The sequence below is a fragment of the Prunus dulcis genome, chromosome 1 (genome assembly GCF_902201215.1).
Source record: "Prunus dulcis chromosome 1, ALMONDv2, whole genome shotgun sequence".
Lineage (NCBI taxonomy): Eukaryota > Viridiplantae > Streptophyta > Magnoliopsida > Rosales > Rosaceae > Prunus > Prunus dulcis.
Window position 1 is genome coordinate 20895667 of NC_047650.1, and position 24933 is coordinate 20920599.

The 24933-nt window shown below is 38.7% G+C and overlaps 3 protein-coding genes across 4 annotated transcripts; 2 read left to right on the top strand and 1 right to left on the bottom strand.

Moving 5' to 3' along the window:
• The first annotated feature begins 15545 nt into the window (after positions 1–15545).
• On the top strand, positions 15546–17940 carry LOC117616237 (F-box protein At1g67340). Its single transcript, XM_034345486.1, has 3 exons — positions 15546–16233; positions 16438–16600; positions 16742–17940. The coding sequence occupies exons 1-3, from the start codon at positions 15929–15931 to the stop codon at positions 17507–17509; spliced, it is 1236 nt and encodes a 411-aa protein (XP_034201377.1). The 5' UTR covers positions 15546–15928; the 3' UTR covers positions 17510–17940.
• A 2066-nt stretch (positions 17941–20006) lies between these two features.
• On the top strand, positions 20007–21591 carry LOC117614473. 2 transcript variants are annotated; one of them, XM_034343304.1, is made up of 4 exons: positions 20007–20108; positions 20420–20731; positions 21026–21054; positions 21318–21591. In XM_034343304.1, the coding sequence occupies exon 2, from the start codon at positions 20433–20435 to the stop codon at positions 20718–20720; it is 288 nt and encodes a 95-aa protein (XP_034199195.1). In that variant the 5' UTR covers positions 20007–20108; positions 20420–20432; the 3' UTR covers positions 20721–20731; positions 21026–21054; positions 21318–21591. The 2 variants fall into 2 exon arrangements, with proteins under 2 accessions (XP_034199195.1, XP_034199188.1); XM_034343297.1 differs by lacking the exon at positions 21026–21054.
• A 534-nt stretch (positions 21592–22125) lies between these two features.
• LOC117615847 (REF/SRPP-like protein At1g67360) lies at positions 22126–24407 on the bottom strand. The gene is made up of 3 exons (XM_034345014.1): positions 24107–24407; positions 23754–23987; positions 22126–22962 (listed from the first exon to the last, which is right to left on the bottom strand). Exons 1-3 carry the CDS (start codon positions 24125–24127, stop codon positions 22516–22518), a joined length of 702 nt encoding a protein of 233 aa, XP_034200905.1. The 5' UTR covers positions 24128–24407; the 3' UTR covers positions 22126–22515.
• Positions 24408–24933: the final 526 nt, after the last annotated feature.

Consider the following 24933-nt stretch of genomic DNA (forward strand, 5'->3'; position numbering starts at 1 on the left):
TTTTGTGCCTTGTGCAGTTTTGGCTCGTGCAGGCGAAGGAGCGTTTGGTGCCTTATGCAGTTTTGGCTCGTGCAGGCGGAGCGTTTGGTGCCTTGTGCAGTTTTGGCTCGTGCAGGCGAAGGAGCGTTTGGTGCCTTGTGCAGTTTTGGCTCGTGCAGGCGAAGGAGCTTTGGTTGAATTTGTGTTAAGCGAAGTGAGAAGTATCCTCCTTATGTTTTTCACCTCGGGAGGTGCTCGACGCATTATTCTTGAAGAATCCCTTGGGGAAGAAGTCATGTAGCATGATGGGGCTAGGCGACCTTTGTTTCAAGAGTTCATCTTTTGGAACCATTTTGTTCATATTTGATAATTCATTTCCTCTATGCCTTTTATGTGATTGAGGAGAACTTCTTTTGCTTACAAATCTTTTTGATCGAGGAGTTCTTGGCAAAGGAGCATTTTTATGTAACTTCTTCCGAGTAGCCAATGCCCATCCTTCATTATCGTCATCGAATGAATCGACACTACTTTGACTTTTCACTCCAACACACTCATACGGATTGAGTTGATGGGTTTCAGAGAATGCCCCCAGTGATTGAAGTGAGGGCAAACGTGCCGAACCAGATAAGACAAACGAGATCGTAGCATGGTTAGACTCTACCACCTTGTCAAGATCCATTTCGATTCTTCCTTGTTGTGCCAACTTCATGATGAGATCTTTCAACACGAAGCACTTTTCCACTGGGTGATTGATGACACGATGGTACATGCAGTATTTCGGGTGGTTAATATGATTCATCTCTTCAGGGCGTTTGCACTCAGGTAACTCAATCACCTTCTTCTCAAGTAAGTCTTCCAGCATGCCTTCTACGTCAGAGTCTGGAAAAGGATACTTCTTCTCCTTCATTTCTTTTAGGGTGTGTCGTCGTGGTTCTTGATCTTGAGTCGACTCGGCCTTCCTCGCATCTTTCTTGCCTCGAGTGGAAATCTTCATTGGAGTAGCACTGATCGTCATTGACTCCAAGATGCGTGTCCTCAAAGAGTCTGCCCCATTTCTCGACGACTTGTCATTTCGATGATCACTCACCATTTCCTTTCTTCCATCGTGATTAGCGATACTTAGCTCTATATCATGCGCATGAGTGGTCAATTCTTCAAAGGTACGGGGTTTGATCCCTTGAAGAATGTAGAGCAGACCCCAATGCATACCTTGAATGCACATCTCTACAGCCGATAACTCTGAGACTCGATCTTTGCAGTCGAGGCTTAATGAACGCCAACGATTGATGTAGTCAACAACAGGTTCGTCTTTTCGCTGCTTTGTGCTAGTGAGCTCTAGCATGCTAACTGAGCGACGAGTGCTATAGAAGCGGTTGAGGAATTCTCTCTCCATTTGTTCCCAACTGTCAATTGACTCAGGTTCCAAGTCAATGTACCAGTTGAATGCAGTGCCTCGGAGTGATCGGACAAATTGCTTCACGAGATAATCGTCGTTAGTGCCAGCGCTGTTGCACATCTCGATGAAGTGGGCAACATGTTGTTTAGGGTTACCTTTTCCATCAAACTGCATGAACTTTGGAGGTTGATAGCCCGTTGGCATTCGAAGGTTGTCTAACCTTTTGGTGTAAGGCTTGGAATAGATAAATGTATCTTGAGAAGGCCCACCATATTGAGCCCTGATGGTGTTCGTGATCATGTCCTGAAGTTGTTGGATAGATAAAGAACCCACCGAGGCTGTGTTGCCTTTTCCGTGCGACTTATCATCCGACTCTGTTTCATGACCCAATCCTTTCTCGCTGGATTCAGCTTCATGATGTGATTCTTTCTTATGCACGTCTTGACTAGGCTCCTTATCTTGATGTGTCTCCCACTTGTTAATGAGAGAAGCAATCTGCACATCCTTCTCCTCGACCATCTTAGTCAGTTTAGTGACTGCTTCGCTCATATGGGCCAGCTGTTCTTCAATAGACATAGCTCCCGTCACCATGACCTGCATAGCCATAGAATAAGACTCACCTACGGATGCCGAGGTAAGCTTCTTCTGTTGATCGTCAGGCGGGGATCCATGGTATGAGCCTGTGCTCGAGTCAGCGTCTGAAACAAGCGAGAGTGAGCGTTCTCTCGAATTTTTCGAACCCGAAAAACTCCTCCCTTCACTCCGAGAGTTTCTCTCATCCGCCCGAGAGGTATTCTTCTTTTGCCCCAATGAGGCCAAATTGATAACCGGTTCGCGCCTTCGGTGAACATCTTTCGCCTTGACTTGAGTCGGTATGGAAGTAACATGTTGAGTTGCGGATATCGCCTTGGCCTTGCTCCGGGTGACGACCCCAGCAGAATCTCCGCTTGAGAAGGAGGCGCTCACGCTTTTGCCTCTCGTCGCGGGAACGGATTGAATCTTCTTGGAAGCCATCGTTTTTGGTGTGTTGATTGATTTTGGAACTGGAGAAAGAGATGAGAGGCAGAGATTGTCCCACCGGGCGTGCCAAATTTGTAAACACGAATTTCCTGCGACAAATGAGACAAGAACACGTGTACAAAATAATATTTGTATTTATGAAATTTAGGGTTACAATCTCTGTATTGAATCCTCTGATTCGATCTCCAAAGTGTTTAAAGAAAATTTGTGTTTGATACAAGGGTCGTAGAGACTTGATCTTGATCAAACGGGTAGCACGAAGCTTGTTTGGTGTTTGGGATTTTTATGGTGAAGGAACCGGCACGTATTTGTTGTGCTTGGTGGCTCTTCCAAGGTAGGGTGAAGAATGCAGAGAGTTTTCTGTTTCTTCTGAGTGCTAGGTTTTTTTCTCTGACCTTCTGACCTCTTCTTTCGTCTTGAGGCCTCCTATTTATAGGCTTTTGTCGGATGCTTGACCTAAATAACTTTCCTTGATTTGTGGGATTTGATTTGATTTAAATCAATTCCCATAATCTGGCAATTTAACCAGATTATCTTCAATTGATTAACCTGATTAATATTTGATTTAAATCAAAGTCAATCACAGAAGATTCTTTCCTTTAATTTTGTCTTCATCTTGAACCGTTTGATGCACTCCGTCGGATGTCGCCATTTGTCATTTTTGACAATTAATCCAATTTTGATGAGTCACACGCCACATGGGTGAATTACGGGGCCCACGATTTAATCCACCGAACCCTAATTATTTTCTTGTCAATAGAATTTATTACACCAAAATTTCTGTGTCTGCAGTTTGTTTTCCAAGTACTACCATTTAGGGTTCATGTCAAGTAGGTAGTTCATTTTAACCCTAGCTACGTACCCTCCCATAAATCTACAAACTACAAGGACTGAGAGAGAAGTGTGACTTGTCAATCGGGTCGATGAATCGAAAAGAAAATATGCGGAGGATGAACGAAAGGACTATTTGGTAAGGTCATAATCTTTGGTTATTGCAACATGGTGATGTTTACTTAAGTTAATATTAGATGCCGACCAAACATCAGGGTTTTGTATGCTTTATCTGTAATGATGCAACCATTGCTTCTTGTACCACCTAATCTCCCCCTCTTTCTATCTCCATTTGGATGAGAACAACATACGACCCCTTGTCGGCTCTTTGGACGGCTGGTTACTTTCATCATGTTACATGTATGTTGTTCCCATTAGTCAAGAGTCAACCTTATATTATATCAAATTAAAAACCATTAGCGGGTAATAATACAGATTAATTATTGCCGATAGCGAATCGGCATGAGTTTTATCTGTAAGTCAATTATAGAAAAATTGAAGCCAACAAATTGGTTAGATAAAATGGAGCTCTCAAGCATGACGAACAACCTGAAATCCGTGAAGATGCATGCATATGTTAAGAGCCAAAGGGAAGCTATATAGCGGCATTATCGTGTTGGCTTAACACAATTTTCTTCTGAATTTTTTATATGGGATTTGTGTATTTTAGGTGCATGCCATATGTTTGGGCTTGGAAGTTGGACGTTTAACTATTTTCTATTCATTCTTTAACTTTGCTTTCGAGTTTGGATATGAAAGTCTGCGTTTTTAATTGATTTTTTTTTTGTGTGAAATGACGTGGGGTTTTATGCTACTACATAAACAAAGTCAGAAAGAGACGTGCATATATATTTTTATCGAGTCACAATTTGGAAGGAATGTTACATGCTAATTAATTCACTTCTAGAAGCTGTTACATCAAAATCACAACAACCCTAGCTAAATCCTCCAAGAAGTTAACATATATTTGATCTGTCCCAAACGTTCTAGTTTGAGGGGGAAAATAGAGAAAGGGTTGAAGCATGAATTGGATTGGAGAACAGATATTGGTGCAATCCCATTCATTCCTCAGCTGCTATAGAATGGTAATTTTAATAATGACCAACTTTTCGGTACGATCGATTGAACAACAACAACAACAACAACAACAAAAGGTTTTGAGAAATTGCTGTGCATATGATAACTTCTTTCTAATTATGTTTTTTTCTTCTTCTTCAAGTTATTAAAGATTTCCTGGTTTGTAGAAGAAGCTAAGGGAATACATAGTACGTATAATGATTGATACATGACTAGTACGTACGAAAAGAGGGAAGACAAGAGTACTTGATGTATTTCCAACAAAATGTTGGAATTGAAAAATGAATTAGGATTACCCATATCATAACTACAAATGATAATGTTGGGAAAATTTAGTAACGCTCGTGAATTTTGGACCATATTTCACTTAATTTGCACTATGAACCTTCAATTTAGTTTTGAGACCTCCCGACAGTCAATTATGTCACAATTGTTAGCCATTTTTCATCATATGTGGGGGTGTGTGAGAATGTAAAAATGAAAATGTCCTATATTGGAAAATTGAGAAATTTAGTAAGGACTTATAAGGAGTTGGACTGCTCCCCTTATTGTCAATTGGTTTTGTGATGAAACCTTAATTTCCTTATGTTTAGAGTTTAAAATGTAACACAGCCTATAATTTAGAGGGCATTGTGGCTCATTAAGGGGCAAGGACCTAAATATTTTTAATCATCGACATATAAATTGGTTGTAGCAATCTTAAAATAGTTAGCGGTCGTAAACTCTAATTCAACGAAAGATTAACCTCTTTGAATCCAATGACTTGAGTGGAGGTCAACTTCTTTAATTTTCATTTACATAAGGGATGTCCAAGGAATGGCCAACAACAAGCAATGTTATCACATCATCACCTTAACCCCTTGTTTTTCACATTCCAAACTTTGAAATTTTAATTTCTAGTTCCTCATGTTACGCCGCAAGCAATCATGCCCAAAAAAAATGAGAAAAGTGGGGCATGTTCCTTAGAAAAATTCTTCACTAGTACCATAAATGTCACATCCTAAATGGCGTTATTTCCTTATTGTATTGAATCATAAATATATCGCGGTCCAATACATTTTTTCACAAAACAACATCAAGAAATAAGAAAAGAGAAAAGAAAAGGAAAGAAATAGAGTTAATGTACCAATAATTGTCGTAGCCCCCCATGTGAATGATTTGAAATAAGATTATTGAGTCGTTGTTATGTAGAAACTGAGGAAATTTTAGAGACCTAGTGTGATTAAAAATTTAAACTTGAAAGGGGCCGGTTTGAAAAGTTAATGGCGTTGGCTTAAATTAGTGGGTGTTGTTGGCCAAAAAGCCCCCACAATCTAGTTTTGTCTGCTTCAGTTTGACCAAACAAGAGTGTTTTGATACTAATAAAGTATTTAATCTTTTTTAACTCCAAGGAACAGAGAATGTTACATGCCTTAAAAAAGACTCAAAAAACAAATAAATTAGGGCATGCAGCACGTGTGGTCTCTCAGTGAGATATTGCGCAGCAAACGAGGCACGAGGGAGGGAGGGTGGATGGAATCATCAGAGAGAGAGAGAGAGAGATGAAGGAGAGGAAGAGAGAGGTAGACGCCAAATGCGTCAAGCAACATCCTTAGTTTCCTCTCCCTAATCCCATTTATAGTTCGTTACGCTAAATTCTCACAAATCCCTATGTTTTAATTAACTTAGGAATGAGAATGATGGAATTTTACGCTACCTTGAGCTGCCATCTTGTTTTTTTAATTTACGAAATCCTTTTTTTAAATTCATAATCGTAAATTATAATTTATAATTTATAATTTATAATTGCATGCATGCAGCTAACCCTCTCCACTTTAATCCTTTTTTTCTCTTTTTTTGGGGTCTCTTTTAATTTGGTTATAATGGTTGTTAAAGCCTCTCGTCAAGGGTTATAATGGAAAACTTGAATTTCAATTTTTTTTTTTGTTTGGTTATTTTGGCAAGTTTCTTAGTTGGAAATGTACTTAGAGCTAAAGAGAGTAAAAACGTGAACAATCAGATAACACTTGTGAGGAGGGTGGCATGTCATCTTGGTCTTATTGACATAACGTTATTGCTTTCCCTTGTGGTGGTTCTGTTTGGGTTAGGAACCCTCCACATAAGTAAGCTGTAAAACAAATGTAAAGAAGTAGTAAAACTTTAACCCTCAAATAGATGGCCAAATTAACGAAATGTGATGGAATGACTTATCAATTAGCACAATTGAGAGAGTTGAATTCAGGTATAAATTTTAGGACCATTGAAGTTAAAAGCTCAAAAGTAAAAATATGTAAAAGTAAGAAAACCCTTGTGTGCCCACAATGAGAAATGGATAGATATTTTGTTCCACCCACTCCACACATGCTCCTCAACCTTATCTGATCCACAATCAAACCAAATAGAAACAGTATATATAGAAAACTCTTGAAGTGCAAGGGTGAAAAGCTTTGTGGCTAATTCTAATTTCTCACCACCACGCGGGGTTCTCCGATTGGCTGATCTAAGAATCAAAAGATCGCTTATAGATATAGCTAGGGTGAGGCCAGGAGACAGTAATATAATTACTATACTCAAGAAATAAGAATAGCCATAAAATGGATGTGTTGGGGAACATTATGACTGAATAGTTTCCCTTCTTTTTCTTCTTTTTTTTTTTCCTTTTTTTGTTGAGTTTTTGAAGTTCACTTACCATGCACGTAAAGGCGAAATTGTACTTGTCCCGGGACTAGGAAGCATAAAGCAACCCCAGTACGCCTTGCTTGCACGGCGAAGCAGTGTGTGAAACGGATGGACGGATATGGAAGAATGAAAATTCCAATTATACCCCTGGTCCCTCAACTGCATAGATCAAATATCCATTTGAGGGATGTTTCTGTCATTTCAATCTCATCCATTTTCTGTCACACAAAGTTCCCAAAATGGAAGACTGAGCCTAGTCGTGATGAATTGTCACACGAAGTGGCAGGAGGGGGAAGCAACGTAAAAAGACTTCCACCTCACCTCTCTCTCTCTCTCGCAGAGAGACAGAAGAAGCGTGAGTGAGGTGGCGTGTGAATTCATATAATTATTTAATTTCTAGCTCCACTTGGTGGAAGAAGAAGAATAAAAAGCAAAAGACTATGCAAATCTACGTCGTCTACTCATCACATGGTCTAAAAGTCCCAGTCAAAGCCTGTCAGTCTTGACTTTTGTGGAAAATATATGATATATCCATTGACGTGTGATCAACTGTAGCATCTGCATCTACGGCTCAGATTACACGTGCATGGCAAATCCAATAGCTATTATTAGGGTAGGGTTTTGTCGACATGCAAATTCAAGACGCATAAAAATGCTGAGTAGTTAAGTCAATTGATCAGGATAATAAATTTGATCTATAAAAGTGTTTTAGTCTTTTTAACTAGCAAGAGAGAGATTTTTTCCATTATGAGTAATCATAGGCTTGGGATATTCAAGACCCACGATCAAGGACTTGATCACCACAATGTGACTGTGGTTCAAAACTAATATATCTTATAAGTCTCTTCAATCATAGTCATCGCTCTATAAAGATTTTATTTTACTTTTTTTGTTAGCAAGTTTTTCAAGGCCACCACCGCGTACGTATGTTAAACAAGCAAGCAAGCCAGTAAAAATAAAAATATGGGTTGGCTTGGTCCATACTCAACCATGGCACAACAAGTCACGTGCGCATGCCTTGCAATTCATTTGATTTTCTGCACCATTTACGATTACGAGGGTCCCTAAAGAACTGGCAAATGCGTTAAGCAACATCCTCTGCTCTGTCTCCTTCAAATTCCTCTGTTTATATAAATAAATAAAATAAAACGTCTTTCTTTTTATTTTCCGATGTACGGAACGAAGAATAAGATTGACATTTCTCTACGTCAAACCCTCGTCCAAAATATCGCCAAGTAACCAAGTTCATTGTAGATTTCTTTCCAGTTTGTCTCTAGCTATGTATACATATATTCTTTTCTTAGTCCAGCCAATTTAGAATTTGTTGTCTCTTTTGTACACCAACATCCACAACCCACTTTCCCTCTACGTGTACAAAACTTTGCCACAACACATGTTTTTGGTGGTACCAAAAGTGAGGCACAATTCGCAAAACATATGGCACGTAGTACAATATCTACTTGAAGGCGAGGAGAAATTAGAAAAAGAGGATCACACACAAATGGATAACATGGAAATCCTCCAATTTTATTTTGCAGATAAAAGTTAATGCTTCTATCTCTACAATGGGTTTGTTTAAGCCACATATATTCTTCCATAAGAGTTGGTGTATTACGAGCCACCAAGTATACTTAATCGGTTTATCTCATATATTCGTGAAGTTAGTCTAAATGATAAGGTGGAGGCCGGGTTTTACACACACACTTACCAAGATATTATGAGAATTCGAACTTAAAACAATTAATTTATAAATTAAAGTTATTTTCCACTGAATTAGACCTGTTAACTAGCTACGAGCTTTTTATACGTGGTCCACCGTCCATACAAAAGAAAAAACATTGGCATAAAACAATGCATTCATTTTAATGAACGAATTAATCAGTATTTGTCTACAATACTTGAACCTTGCCGGTGGGGAATCAAAAAGTTGTTGAATATCATTGTCGAATTAATTAAGCTCCCCTATCATTTCATCTCTAATTGAAAATACAAATATAAAAGCTAGATGCTTATAGTTTTGAAAAATCCAAAATTTATTTTTAAATATTTGAGATTTTGGGTATTAATAATGATCACAATCTGTTTTTGAGTGAAGAAGTGGAAAGTGAGAAACGTATCACGGGAGCCGAGGTGGTGAGATACCCCAAGGGACTGGGCGGCCTCCATGCCGTGCCTTGACAAAGATTCAACCTCACAGCCCAACACAAACGGCTGTTACATAACGTGCCGTTAAACGCGTTGACTTGTAGACTTTTATTTTGAGAATTTTTCTTTTTTTACTGTACTACTACTGTTGGGATCGAATTGCGACACCTATGCGGTTTGAGCTTCAAATTTTCTCTTCCGTGGCAAGTGAACTAGGTGCCACCACTTTGCCACCGATAGGCAAAAGCGCTGCCACGTGTCGATTGGAGAAAAGAGGCGTGCATCAGCCAGAGGGAACTACTCACCTGTCTCATAACCCCCAACAATAGTGGGTCCCGCCGTAACAGCTCCCCATCCCTTAAACAGATTCTGTCCAAATTTAACAGAAAGGTATGCTCTTCTCCTTGGCCTTTCTTGGACCCTACCTTATGAGACGGTGGCTTCCCCGTTCATCTTGCTACAGATCATATTGGCTTATGTGTCATGCATGCACACTCAACACCATCATCATCTTACCGTCAATTTAATATAATATCGTATAAATACAACTGGAAAATGAATAAAACTAGGGTCCCATGAAGATCGCGAAACTATCTGAATATACGACTCTCTATTACTAACATCGATATTATCTTAAATTTAACTACATGCATTAGTCCGAGAAGTGGGAGGTTTTATAAAAAAGGTTAAATGTTGCTAGCATTGGGACTTTACATGAGTGAAGAAGGTATACTTACTCTTAATATAATATGATTTGGATTATCATGACCAAGATATTTATAGCCAGGTGATCGATGATCGGCTTATTCAGTAAAATCTAGGATCACTGTGGTGCCACGTGGAGTTACACTTGAAATGCACTCCACGATAAAGTAACATGAACACGTGAACGTGAATTAGGAGTGAAAACTAAATCACCGGATTGAGTGCTAATTTGTTGTGTGATTAAATTAATTTACACGGCAGCTAAGTGTGCTTTGCGTTGGTTTACTTACTTAATCATACTGCGCGACAAAGCTATCACGTGACCCTTTGCTTTTGCCTTTTGCATGTCTTGTTGTAAATTTTATTTTACTGCTACAAATCTTTTTATTTACTTGCTTCTCAAACCACCTCAATACATACCCCACAAGGGGTTTAATTAAGTAATAAAATATTTAAATAATAATAATAATAATTAAAAAAGAAAGTGGGTTAGCCTTTTTTTCTTTTTGTAATTTTCTGACATGAAAGAAAAAAAAAAAAGAAATATTCATATTCATTCGCTCTTTATCCCTATAGTGGAAAAGGTATCAGAAAGCATGGAGGAGCAAGGAGGCCAGCTCTCCACCTTTGCTTCCAAATCCAAATTACCTAGTGTTATCTTTAGCTAAAGCGAGAGGAATTTCTCACTGCGAGCCGACCACGTGTCGCTTGCACAAAAACCCTAATCCAAATCGAGAGTCTAGGAATGAAAATATCACAAATTATGCCACATGAGGTGTCAGCGTCAAACAACTTGCATGCAACCAAATATTCTGCAACTATATATAAATATTAATATTACCCTGACGTGTCCTGTGGGAATATATTTTAAGATCCTAAGTACTCCCAGCCGATCATGATACATCACTAAATCAGGCAGCGTAAGGGATTAAGACAAGTGATCAATTTGTAAAAGGATAATGTCGCAATACAATCCTTCTATTCAAATTGAACAACAATGGCATAATTACATGCATACGGCCATATTCTTATCGCATATACGAATGTTTCTAAAATTTAACACTATTAAATAAAAACATGTATACGTACCTCTTGGATATATATCAATCCTTCAAATTCCAACACCAATATTTTGATTCAATTTGATTGCTGGCCTGCTTAATTAGTATTGTAGACATTTTGACTGGTAAAAGAGCAACTCAACTTGTTATAAGCTGCGTTAACTTTTCGACGTGAGAACTTTTTACATCCTCAAATTTAGTTTGTCTTGCTTTTCAATTAAAAGGGTATCTTGTGATTTTGTTCAGTTAAACAATGACTAAAACCTCTGCTAACAAAAGGGGTTAGCAAATTGTAAAGGTGAGCTGAAATGCCATCCGACTCACTGTTTCTCTAAATAAATAAGTCTAGAAAACTCTGCTAGTCAAGCCGCTTGTTCATTTTAAATGATTGATTAGCAATCCAACACTTGCCAATTATGTATGAGAGAGAGAGGTGGCAAAGTAAGATACGAGATGGAAAATAATTGGAGAAATCATCGAACAAGGTCCTGAGCTATCCCATCGAAGAGACAAAAAACAAGAACAAAATCCGCAGCTAAATCTTGTTTAAGGACTCAAAGAAAATGACTCCACGAGAAAAATTGGAAACACAAGTGGCTCGTGTCTTTGACTCCTTCAAGTTGAAGCCATTGAATTTTTATAGAGTTAAATAATTTAGCGTACGACAACACCCCTTCTTGTAAGTTAAGGAACCAACTAATCCCATTCCCAACATAAATTTGGAGATCATGCTTATCACCTACAGGGCTACAGGCCTACAACTTGGTCAACCACTTAAACACATTACTGCCTGCCCACATAACTATTAACTAAACTCCAATAATTAACGTCAAATCATTTTGCTAATAATCCTATCTATCAAACCGGCCAACTACAAACTCATTAATTTCCCTGGAATTAATATTTTATAGAAATCCACTATAAATATATTCAAGATTTAGATATAATTGCATAATTATCTTGGATTGGATGCCTGGAATTTTGAATTCAAATCATTTAGTGGGAGAATAGTCGCTAATTGTTTGTTTGTTTTGGATGTTTTCTGTTGTTTAAGTCGTCTATCTCTCTGCCCTACAGATTTTTATAATACATGAACCTCAACCCAATCTCCTCCACGGAAAAATATTGTTATTTACTTGCGTAGTTCTAGATTTTTTGTTATTACGTTTTAACAACACTGCCCGATTGATCCACTTTTATAATTTATTGGTCACAACCTTGAGTTGAAATTTGGGATAAATTAGTCGATAATAACTTATGAGGTTACTCTCACCAATTTGGAGCACTTACGTAATCGCAACAACAGTGAAATCGAATCCTTACGATCATGTGAGTGCTCCAAATTAATGTCAACTTTCATTATAACTTAGGAGAGGTAACTGCACTTTAGGGTGTAATATTAATCATAAATTATAAAACCCTAAACACTCTCAGCCAATTTGGGTTGCTTTCTTAAGTTATTAAACTCCTAAGGGCTTGCCGGAATGAGAATCAAAAAATATATATATTTGAGAAAATAAGAGGGGATATTTATGGATCCGAATTCACGCAATAATTGGGGAAAGTGAAAGAGCAGAGAGAGAGAGAGGATAAGTAAAAGTCACTCAGTTTCTTTATTCATTCCATTTCATGTAGTTTTTTTATTTCTACTTTTGATCGACATGTAGCTCTATAGTTGGATATGGATGGGAACTTACAAGTGGGGCATGGAGTGTAAGACTATAGATGGATAAATTGAACTCAATTGGTCTTTGAGTCTTGACCAATATTCCAAGTTAACCTAACCACACGCATATATTTTTGGTCTTTTTGGAACCAAATCGGCTTCGTTGATCGCGGGTGCCATTTTGACATGATGGATGATGGATGATGGCTTAGGAAGGAGGAGCAGGAGCACAGGAGGTTGGCAACAACAACACGGCCCATTCTTTGTCCCTACGATGTACGGACCCCACTCCCCTCCCCCTTCCCCTCCTGATGCTTTGTATAGATAGGGCCCCACGTCCCACCTAGCTAGGGCAGGAAAGGAGAGACACGTGGGCCCCCTAGCATGACATGAGTGGTCGACATCACTTCTTGAGATCCACGTCATTTCCCAACTTAATCCACCTTTTTAAATTTTAATTAGTTGCATGACAACCCCCTCTTTGCTTAAACTGCCATTCTTCTTCCTGTGAATCTGTCATTAGAAGTTTATTAATTAAGATTAGACACCCGCTCTCGTTTAGAAATATAGAAAGAAAGGTTTATTGGTGCCATCACAATGCGAGAAACTCTTATGCAACACGAAAATATATTATATTATTAAACAGGAATAACAAAACAATAATATCTCCAGTAAGTTTGTTTACACCATTAGGCCACATACGAAGTCTTACGACTACAACAACAGATCCTATTTATTTTGTATTAATTGCTACAAACTATTGCCTGTTTGAACTTTGAAGAGTCAACTTCAGGAAAATGTCACGCCTGCCAAGACTTTCTAACATTTTCATTTTCATTTCTTTAAAAAAAATAAAAAGGTTGGTCCTTTTTCATATAGTAAAATCAACCTAGTAAATTATAAAATAAAAAAGTATTTGATAAAATTCAATTTGGGCATGATTCATGTTCTCCCATTATTTTAATAACTTATTTGATACGAATTAAAACTGGGGCAAAGCGGAGAAAACTACTTATCAACGTCACTAATCGAGATTAAAAGAAATAATTAATGTTTAATTATAGTGCGATGTAACAGCAATGGGGGACCTTGCCGAGGTTCTTACGTTTTATTTTTTTTCTGTTTTGATCTATAGACGTTTCTACGTTCCTTATGCTGACTACAAATCTCCGTTTCTTCACAAGATTCTTTCCATAGTGTTTTTTTTCAAAAGAGTTATGATTAAGTTCAGGGAGTTTTAATCAGTTTTTAAGGAGAGGGCGTCTAATGATTTGGTCAAAACCTAAATGTCCAAAAGAGAGTGCCAAATTTTTGACTTTGGAAACGAGAACTACAGCACACCACACCACACCACACTCTTTGCAGCCAGCCAGCCTGCCTGCTGATAATTAACAAGTTGCCAAAGCTGGCTTTTATTTATGTAATTAAGTTATGTGTCACTTGATTATTGCTTTCTTTATGACTATAAATCACTAAACAAAATAAGAAATTTGTCGCGTAAGTGGTTTAAAGTATTATTTTGGACATGATATGCTCTCGTCAACTCTCCTTCTTGAAATATCGTATGTATTAATTAAAAAAAATTTGATAATAAGCCACTGTGTAAAATTACAACTCCAATTTTAAACCCCAAATAAATAAATAAAATAAGGTAAGACAAAGTAACATTGCTGTGAAAACTAGGGTAAAAGTGAAAGCGTGAAAAGAGCAATTGAATTGGGTTAATTTTGCTTGTCATTACGGCTATGGCTTCTGTTCACGGAGGAACAGGGATCGTGTCTCTGATTGTTGCCGTAAGGGTTTTTAGCTTTTTCACAGTTTTACGGCGCCATTACTGTTACATAGCTTGCGATCAAAGATTTCCTTCTATTCACACCTTTACTGGTCTGGCTACAATTTTACAGGCTGACCTAAAATAGTTAAAAAATAATCTTGAAAATAAAAAGAAATAATGGATCCAATTTGTAGATCAATTACCTGTAATTTCTCATCTACAATTATATTTACTAGTCATTTCTCTAGATGATATTCGAAGGACATTACGAAATAAATTATGCCCTAATTATGTTTTTTTTTTTGGGGGTGAAACTTTTATAAGTAGGTTAATTTGAATATCTAATCGTAACGATTAAGTCTGTCTTGTTAAAACTCACATACGACAATCCTTGGGTCTTCTTCATATGGATAATTCCAACGCCCAAAATTCACCGTAATCAGCTGGTAAAATTTAGCACCATGTCAGCAAGTCTGTCTCGGCAAAAAAATTTAAAATAGGATATGCTATAATCCCCAACAGAATGAGTAAAAAAAAGAAAAAAAAAACACACACGTCAACCAAAAAAGGGAAAAAGAAAAAAGAAAGACAAAGAGATAAATCCTGGAAGAAAAAAAAAAGAAGGGAAAAAGACAAGTAAAACAAAGAAGAGTAACTGAACCTGTGTAAGTGCTGATTCATACGTTTGACCTTCATTTGGCTGGGTCTTCTACGAGTGCGCAGATTTTGCTACCTGAAGTTTGTTAAAAAGACAGCGATTTTCCCGTCTTCACACCGAACGCGTATTATCCACGCTCCATCAGACGAAGTGCCCCAGTGGATTGACACGCGAGTTCAGGTGTTTTTACCGTGTGTGAAATTTGTAAATAACAGGAGAGTAACCCCAAGTTTAGGTTTTTTACCGGTAACAAAATTAACTGCCTTGGACACGAATTAGAAATAAAATTATTGAGAGATATATTTTTAGGGGAAGATAGAAGAGAAAAAGGAGTGAAAAAAAAGACAGCCACCTGACCTGTACCAACAACAACAAACATTTAAAAAGGAACCAGAGCAGATATCGGGGAAAAAGGCTCTTCATCTTCATCTTCATCTTCATCTTCTTCTTCTTCTTCTTCTCTCATAAATAAATTTTAATTTCCGAAAAAAGAAAAAAGAAAAAAGAAAAACGAAAAAGAGTGTGTGTGTGTGTGTTTGTGTTGGGGTGGGTTTGGGTTTGGGTTCAAACTTCAAAAGCGTGCAGACAAGGGAGAAGGATTTTTATTTCTTTCTCTCTCCCTCTCTTTAAATTTATTTATTTTCTTTAAGTACAGGGGAGAGTGAAAAGCCAAAACAAACCGACGAGAGACAGACGAACGGATCTGGGTCAACTCGGTTTGACCGTAAATACGAACAACTCCAGGGGCTGAAGTTGTGAATAAGGACGTTATGTTTATTAAATGTGTGTTTTAGTAGTCGCTTCAAATATATTTATATTTATTTGTTAAGAAAGAGAGAGAGAGAGAGAGAGCATTCGGCTGTGTGTCGTTGCTGCTTTTGGTTTTGTTCTTGGCTTTTCGTATATAAGGCCCTCACTTGGCTTTCTCCATTCCGTAATCTCTCTCTAAGCCATAAACATGAGAACAAGGGGTGGGGTTTGCTATCCTAGAGTCGGAGGAGCAGGAGATGTGTGCTTTCAGAAGAAGAGGAAGAAGGACTTCGCCGGAGAACGTTGTGTCTGCCGGAAACGGAATAAGCTCTCACCGGAGACAACTACCGGCAGAGAACCCTCCTCCTCCTCCTCCTCCTCCTCCTCCTCCTCTTCGTCGTCGGCGTCGGTCGATTTGTTCGACTCTTTACCCGACGACCTCCTCATTCTAATTCTCTCCAAACTCAGCTCCACCGCCAATTCCCCTTCCGATTTCATCAGCGCCTCGATAACGTACGTTTTCAATCCTGGAATTTTCCTAATTTCCTTTTTGTTTTGTATTTGGAGGAAATTGTTTTTCAGTTGGGAGGTTCGGGTGGTTAGAGATACGTGGTGTGTGGTGTGGAGTGTGTCTTTTAATTTCTTCTTTTTCTTTTTCAAAAAATCTGACGGAAGTAACTGATAATTGGATTGGATGGTGTGAATTGTTGTTAACAGATGCAAGAGATTAAACGGTTTAGCTCTCCATTCTCTGGTGGTCTCCAAGGCTTCACCGAAGACGTTCGTCCTCAAAGCCAAGAACTGGTCCGAGTCGGCTCACCGATTCTTAAAGCTCTGCGCCGATGCCGGCAACGTCGAGGCCTGCTACACTCTCGGCATGGTCAGTTCACTCTCAGGAACAACCCCCCAAAAAAATAAATCTCATTAAATTGATTGATTAATTTTAATTAAATCCAGTTTTATGAACATTCCTTCACATTATTATTTGTTATTAATTTATTAATATTCCTCATCTCTGCAGATTCGCTTCTATTGTTTGCAAAACCGAGGGAGCGGAGCCTCGCTCATGGCCAAGGCGGCGATTGGCTCTCACGCGCCGGCACTCTACTCGCTCGCTGTCATTCAGTTCAACGGCAGCGGCGGCTCCAAAAACGACAAGGACCTCCGGGCTGGGGTAGCGCTGTGCGCGCGTGCGGCGTTTCTTGGACACATCGACGCGCTGCGCGAGCTCGGCCACTGCCTGCAGGACGGTTACGGAGTCCGTCAAAACATAACGGAAGGGAGACGGTTTCTGGTCCAGGCCAACGCGCGTGAGCTGGCAGCGGTTTTGTCGTCTGCGGCAGCCTCGGGAGTGCCCATGCGGCAGCTGCTGACGTGGACCCCACTCCCGCACCCACATCCTCACCCTCATCCTCAGCTGGGGCACCTGACCGGGTCGGGCTGCCCGCTGCTTAGCGACTTCGGGTGCAACGTGCCCGCTCCGGAGATGCACCCGGCGAACCGGTTTTTGGGAGAGTGGTTCGCCGCTCGGGAGGGTTCGCCTGGACCGGGTTTGAGGCTTTGCTCGCACGTGGGGTGTGGGAGGCCGGAGACTAGGAGGCACGAATTTCGTCGGTGTTCGGTGTGTGGGGCCGTGAACTACTGCTCACGTGCCTGTCAGGCGCTGGATTGGAAGCTGCGCCACAAGGCTGAGTGCGCCGCCGTGGAGAGGTGGGTGGATGAGGAGGGTGATGGTGCTGACGGTGACGGACCTGTCAATGGGGGTGATGACGAAATGGCTGAGAGTTAAAAAAAAGTAAAAAAAACGACGACCGTAACCGTAACGGGGACGGTAACGGTAGCGGCAGGAAAATGTGCATTAAGACCAAGCGGAAAAAAGGAAAAAAGGAACGGGGCCGTTTTTGTGGAAATATATATGTTAAGTTAATTATGGCCGTTGGAAATTTTGTTCACCCTTTGTTGTACAGAGGGGGATCTTTGAGGGGAAGCAAGGGACTTTTTTCTTTTTCCTGTGAGGTTTTTTTTTTCCTTTTTCTCTGTTTTTTTGTTTTTTTTGTTTTTGTTTTCTGGGTACTATAGAGCAACTCTAGCCTTAATTTCGGTTAAACAAATATCCAAAATTCATGAAAATTCAAATGTTCTTTCTTCTCTTGTTGTTTTGGGGTTACATTTGTTTTTACAAAAATTGGTCAACTGTAATTTTGGTAGTTGTGAGTTTGGTCACTGGGTCTTGGGAATGGGAAATTTCCAAGGTTTAAAAACTTCCCAAAAATATTTGATTTGGATGCATGACACCCCAAAGCTACCATGGCTATACTTTCCCATTTCAAAAATGTTATTTGTATTTGGATGCAAATGTAAATCTGAGAAATTGGGTTAACTTTAGGGTAAAGTTACGGTGGTGTTATCTTGGATGCAAAAGAAAGGAAAATTAGATTCGAAATTCGGATTTTTTACAGCTCATGGAGTAATTACTTTGCATGAGTGCATGAAAGAAAGAGAGAGAGAGAGAGGGAGCAGCAATGCCAATGAGCAAGTTGTTGTTGTGCTTGTGAGGCAGACACCAAATGAGCAAAGTTTAATTATCTCCTTCTTCTTCTGCTGTCCTCCTTTAGCTTTTTCACTTGCTTTTAGGTGGTCAAAAGGAGTCAGAAACATTTAAGTGATTGACCAAGAACAATAAAGAAAAAAGTAAAAAAGGAAACGAATTTAAAATTTAAAAAAACAAAATGAAAAAGGAAAGGGGAATTGAAGTTAGTGGCAGTGGGGAAAAAGATATGCAATTTGCAAGTGGTGGGTTTTTGGGGTTGAGTCATTTGGGTTCACAAAACCAATTCAAGTGGGAGAAAAATTAGAACAGCATCAACTCCTCCTCCTTGTGGGAGCGCACTTGTTATACATCTTTTTCCTTTTTCCTTTTTATAATGCGATATTTTAAACTATTCTAATGTACTAAAAATGGATCGAATACGTTTTCCTTTTTCCTTTTTCTTTAGGCTAAAATAAAACCTTTGATGTTGAGTGGGTGGTCCAACTCCAAGCCCTAGTTGCTAGGTTTTTAAGAATAGCAGGTGAAAAACCAAAGGGTGTAGACTAGAGAGCTGAGCAGGTGACCCAGCTTTGCTGCTTTGCAAAGTCTGAATTTTGGTCTAAAGGCAAGTACAAAATGACGTTCACTGCTCTCAAAAACCCTTTTGTCTGATTGTCTGAGAGTTTCCAAAGACGAAACAGATCTTATTTGAATATATAGAATCTTATTACCACTCTTAGGAGCATTGGAAATTTAAAGCCAAAAACAAACAAAAAAACAAAGTTTGATGTAATGTAACTGAAACTTTTATCTCCATGTATGTAGTAGATGTCAGCCTTGAAAATATATTTGTCTCAACTGGATGATACATGAACGTCACTCTGTTTTTGCTGTTGCTGTTTGCTTCTCTTTGATCTGTTTTTAAAAACTTTAAATTTATTTTTGTTGGTTGGAGTTAATTGTATGCTTTTTTAAGCCAGTTGACATGGAAGTTTTCTGATGCAGAGGCTAACAGTTTCTTGAAAAGATGATGCCCATTCAATGCCCTTCTGCCTACTCGAACTCCTCTTTTTGAGTTTCGACTCCCTAAATAAGCAAGTAACAGACACTGTTTTTGAGGGCTTGTTGTTGGCTAAATCAGTGCTTCTTGTATAGTAGGGGTGGGGTGGTAGCTAAAAACTTGTGGGTATAGTTTGGGAAGCTCTGTTCAAATTCTTGAATGTGTTTGGTTAGATATGGGAATGGCCAGCTGTATCAACAATACCAAAAGAAATAAAAGAAAATCATAAGCTGTGGACCGATCTTACCTTAATCACTAAGCTGTGGACAATGTAATCATTGGTGAGTATTATAACAATCCCTATGTGACGGATGATTTCAATAGTAAATTTACTTACTCACTTATGACAAGAATTTGACTATCACTTTCTGTTTGCACCGAAAAAAGAAAAAAGAAAAAAAAGAAAAGGGTTCATAATTTGAGCTCTAACACTTGTAGTGCAAAAGAAAGAGATATTAGTTGATTAGGTTATCAGTCTTAAAGAAGAGTAACAAGTTTTCAACTTAAGATGGGATTATGGCTTCTTGCTGATTAAAGAAGAAAATAAATCACAAAAATGCAACTATGTTCAAATTTTAAATTCACTCAAAGTTCTTGGCCCAATTGAAGTTTTTGCATCGGCCCAAAGAAAAAAGAAAATACTCGGATAAGCCTTGGCCCAAGAAAATACAACCCATAAATAAAATAGTGTAAAAAGAAAAAGGAAAAAGTTTTATTTCTGCCGGATTTGATTTGACCCCCAAAAAATCGTTGCCAAACACGGTGAGCTGCGTAGGAAATTTGTAAATCAAGCACCAGGTAAGCTCCCCAATCGATTCTTATCTTCAATTCTGTTATAATTTTTGATTGATTTTCATGTTATTTAGTTTAATCACAGCTTAGATCGGTTTCTGAATCAATTGCTTACAGTAAACATCTGGAAATTTCCATTTCGCGAGTTTTCGATCAGTTTGGTTGCCTAGAAAATGTTAGAGAAGAAAAGAAAGTACCAGAACCCTATAGAATCTAATAGCTGAATCGGCTTTCCTGCGAATAGTTTAAATTGTATAAAATCAGGGCTTGTGGAGACACTGAGCAGAGCTAAGTTTTTTTAGGTTAACGTTTTTCAGGGAGAGTGAGAAGATGGGGTTTGTAATGGAGTTTGCTGAGAATCTGATACTGAAGCTAATGGAGGACCCTAAGGAGAGGGATAGGAAATTCAGAGAGCATGTGTATGCGGTGAAGGACCAGTGCAACAAGACCAAGGAGATGTGGGCCCTACCTCTCCGTCCCTATGGCTTTTGGACCTTCGAGCGCCACAATTCGCAGCTTCGTTGGGATGCCCAAATTAGCCAGGTTGCCGGCCGGAGGGACCCCTACGATGATCTCCTCCAACACAGCACTGACCCTGTCACCTCCAGAACTAAATGAGTGCATATAAGGTTTGCTTCTTTGACAGTTTCAAGGACATTGTGGGTTTCTATTTCATGATTGGGATTGTGTTGAAGCTCTTTGAAATGTTGTTGTGGCCTCTGAGAGAATTGAGCCCAATTTGGTCTTTGGAGGTTTCTTCATCCAAAGGCAATGCTAAAGGCTCCAAAGCTTGTGCTTAGGAGAGTGCATTTTGGCATTGCACTTGTCATTGAAGCATGCGCTATATGATTGTTTTGTTGTTGTTAGTTCTAAATTTCCCATTTCAAAATTCTTATTTGTTATTGATTTGACCCTTCTCCTAGGTAAGGATCTGGTTCTTTTGGACGGAAAGGTTAGGAACCACCATTTTCCCTAACAGTTTTTGCGTAATTAGAGAAACTGTCGGTTTCATTTGCATTATAATCATTTTTATGCACTATATACATTATGTAAAAGAGGGTAAAAGATTACATTTCCTTGCATTTGTGATCTAATCACTGTATATGATTTCTTCAGGCTTTCGTAACCTTGAAAATACTAGTGTTTGAGATCTCAAGTTGTGTTTGATATGTTATGGGATGAATGATTCTCATTGGTTTTCTTTTCTTGTTGCAGTTGCATAATCACTTGGAGGTTTCTTTTCTTGTTGCAGTTGCATAATCAATGTTGCTGCAAAAGTGTTGTTTGGTTTTATTGCTTTCCTCAAGACTGGTCTCTGTTTGAATAAGAGTCCGTGTAACTGTTGTGTTGTGGATGAACTCCTTTTCACTTCATGTGAATTCTATAATTTTTTTTATATATTTAGTACCATACCAATCTAGGGATGTCTTTCGCTTTGGTTCGGGCTTATGCAGACAATACGAAATAAAAGAAGGTTAATTAGGAGCAATGTCAAGTGCAGCCTTCCCAACTAACCTAACAACTGTTTTTTTCCCAACTTCCCGACTAACCTAACAATTGAGTTTCTACTAACATTCTTGTAATTGGATAGTTTGGACTTCAATCCATGGATCGAGCTCAAAAGAAAAATTGTTAGTAACGCATTCAAAATCAATGCAGATTGTAATTTGCCTGTAGGGTATTATAACTCAGTTGGTTGATCTCATTTGTCGTGATTTTTGGTCTAGACCCAAATATTTGATTAAGAACATTTTGACATTCTTGATTTCCTCGCAGTGCCAAAATATTACTATTGAGACCAGATTATCAACAGTGAAGAATATGATTTTGCTCAGACTCAAGATCGGTAATTTCTTGATTTTTCCTTTTGGTCCACTTACACTCTCTTTTATTTTTAAATACCTTCTCTTTTATTTTTCAATATATTTTACTATAACATACAAGATAGTGTAAGTGAACAAAAGAAGAAGAGTTCGAAAAATCAGTGTCCTTTAAAAAAATTGAAGAACTTAAAGCCAGTACGTCAAAAATACTGCTTTTCATTTTGCTTCCACAGGCCACTCATCCACACATGCAAAGGCACTCATTTTTCATCATATTAAACCTAGTATGCAACAGGGCAATCTACTTTGTTGAAGAAACTTCCAACAGATATTGATGAACCTATCCAAGAAGGTATAAATATGCACCGGAACTAGAGCGCCGATATCTAGATACGTGCATGCCATTGTTGGCTAAACCATTTCATAACTCGAAAAAAGTTTTAGAGGGCTAGAAATCATTTACATAGTCGCTAGCTAAGCTAAGTAGATCAACATTTCTTCTCCCCACGAACCCTATATTAAATTTCTTAAAAACCAAACGACTTGTAGAAGCCAACGATAGATTGTAACAACCTGAGGCAGAGACTTATTCAATCTGAATCAGAGGAATGCTCAACATGCACAGCCGCATCTTCTTTCTTCTTTGCCTCACCCTTCTCAACTGCTTTGGATATCTCATCAATCGGAACCAAGGGTAAATAGCCGAAGATGGCATAACCCTTCCGAGTGAAGTCCTTTACGGTGCGGTTGTATTTGTCGGACCAGTGGGCAGCAGTTGGTGCAGCCTTCTCTGCCACTTTGTGGATGGAAGGATACTGGTTCAGTCCAACCCACAACTTCACAGATTGGTTTAGGACAAACTGCTTATATTCTGTAGCGGCATAATGAATTGCTGAGCGCGGACCCCCAGTTTGAGCCTCTTTTACAAACTTCTGGCCTTTTTCCAATGTTTTTTGGATCAAAACATGCGTTTGGCTCGCAACCTGCTTAGCCAATGGAGGAGCATGCTTATCAAACTTGCCTGCGGCTTGATCTACCTGTGAAAATAAATAAACAAAACGATTGATATTTTCAGAATATGTCAATTGCTTTAAAAAAAATAAAAACTTACCCATACCTATGGACATCTATGAATCCTTCATCAAAATCGATTATTTATGAAAGTAAGACAGCACAAGGGCACAGAACACGAACTACCATAAAAGAAATTGTAGAACATGTAACCTATGACTCCTTAACCAAAGGTACTAGGATCATTAAGTGTTTGTTACCAAAAAGAGAATGGGTCAGAAGCATCAATTATCCACGAAAGTTTCGCAATGGTCCTTGAATGATCTACTTTATCAGTCTCATTACAATAGATACCACGGGCCTAGTAAGAATCAGGGCACAAATCCAGACACAAAACACCACACCACAAGTAAAAACCGCGGGCATAAGCAAAAGCACAAACATGTATTCAAACCAGGCAGATATCACTCTTAACATCGATTCACAAAGGATATCAGGAGGACCATAACTTTTACTTTGATCCGACACAAACATCCATTTCCCAAAAACACATCATCTTTTTAATCTAATCCGAGGGCAACAAGTAGAGGAATTTGAAAGCTACCTTGACAAATTAACTTATCAATTCACCGCATCAGGAAAAGAACCAAAAAATTTGTAAACAATTACTGATTATCATCATCATGAATATATGATTTCAGGTAAACTAAAACAAAACAAATCAATTGCTCGTTTCCATCTGATTAATTCAAATCTCAACAATTTTATTACATTTCATTGTAATTAGAAGAAAAAAAAAAAAAAAAAAAGAGAGAACCTTGGTGTCGAGAAAAGCAAGGACATCGTCAGGTACGCCCTTGAATTTCCGGTAAACAGGACCAACAACGGCGGTGACAGCACCCTCCACAGTCCCAACTGTCGATCTCAGAGGCCCAGAGTTCTGCTTCGCGTAATCGTACAGATTCGACACGCACACCAGAGTGTGAATTGCCACAACCCTAAAAATCCCTAGGTGCTTCAACTCTTTCTCCTTGTTGATCTCTATCCCTTTCTGCAACAACAACAATTCAGAAAAACAAAAAGTTGCTTAAGATCCAAGCAACCAAACACAGAGTTGTGCCAAACAAGAAATCCAAAAATGAAGAAGTAGGAGACTCGAAACTCAATTACCTCGCTGCTGGCGGTGGCCATTGTTTTCTCTTTGCAAGTGAGATCACGAATAACACGGGCTTTTCAAGATCGGGAAGTTTTTTGTTTGGCTCAATTGGAAATAAGAAGTGGTTGTTCGGTCCAAGGAATAATTTATAGCGGCAGAGTTACGAAATAATCTTATACGTTCGTGCAATCGACGGTGGATATGGAATCTGCTTTTGCTTAAGTGGGCCCTCATATTTGATCAGCTCAATATCAAAAACTGGGAGGTTTGTGGAAGTTTCGGGAAAAGACCTGACGACTCGATACGAGTTTGTCGACACCAGCACAGTAGCTTAGCGCCATTCAATCAGTGTGAGGCGTGAAATGCTTCTGTGGGGCCCACGATAACGCATGTGGGCCCTCATCTCTGTTTCGGATAGATTCCGCGCTCGAATGGGCTTGGCTTTAACTCCGTTCTCCCCGCCAGCGCCAATTGATCTATTTTTTAATGAAAAGAAATACAATAAATTAATATTTTAAAAATAAAACTAAAATAGATAAAAACTACACTATAACTACTAACTCACATCATTACAATTAACTATAAATTCAAACAAAGCCCACAATTGATCTATTTGTCATAACACGTGGACATGAATTAATTTTTTTTTTTGTACTATGAAGAAAATCATCGCTTATTATATTAACTTTTTTGTTTTGGATCAATATATGTTTGTCTTATGTGTTATCATCGCCTTTAGTGGCAGAGCCGGCTAGGAAAGTAATCCATAATAAAAATTAGTATATTGAACGTCAACTTATCTTAAATTCCCTATCAACTTCATTACTTTCTTTCAGCAGAT

Excerpts from the sequence above, each read along its gene's own strand:
- LOC117614473 (XM_034343304.1), top strand. The coding sequence starts at position 20,433 with ATGGGGTTTGTAATGGAGTTTGCTGAGAATCTGATACTGAAGCTAATG.
- LOC117615847 (XM_034345014.1), bottom strand. The coding sequence starts at position 24,127 with ATGGCCACCGCCAGCAGCGAG. Across the intron at positions 23,988-24,106 it reads TGGCCACCGCCAGCAGCGAG|AAAGGGATAGAGATCAACAA; the intron begins GTAATTGAGTTT and ends TTGTTGTTGCAG. Across the intron at positions 22,963-23,753 it reads TTGCTTTTCTCGACACCAAG|GTAGATCAAGCCGCAGGCAA; the intron begins GTTCTCTCTTTT and ends TTATTTTCACAG.
- LOC117616237 (XM_034345486.1), top strand. The coding sequence starts at position 15,929 with ATGAGAACAAGGGGTGGGGTTTGCTATCCTAGAGTCGGAGGAGCAGGA. Across the intron at positions 16,234-16,437 it reads TTCATCAGCGCCTCGATAAC|ATGCAAGAGATTAAACGGTT; the intron begins GTACGTTTTCAA and ends TGTTGTTAACAG. Across the intron at positions 16,601-16,741 it reads CCTGCTACACTCTCGGCATG|ATTCGCTTCTATTGTTTGCA; the intron begins GTCAGTTCACTC and ends TCATCTCTGCAG.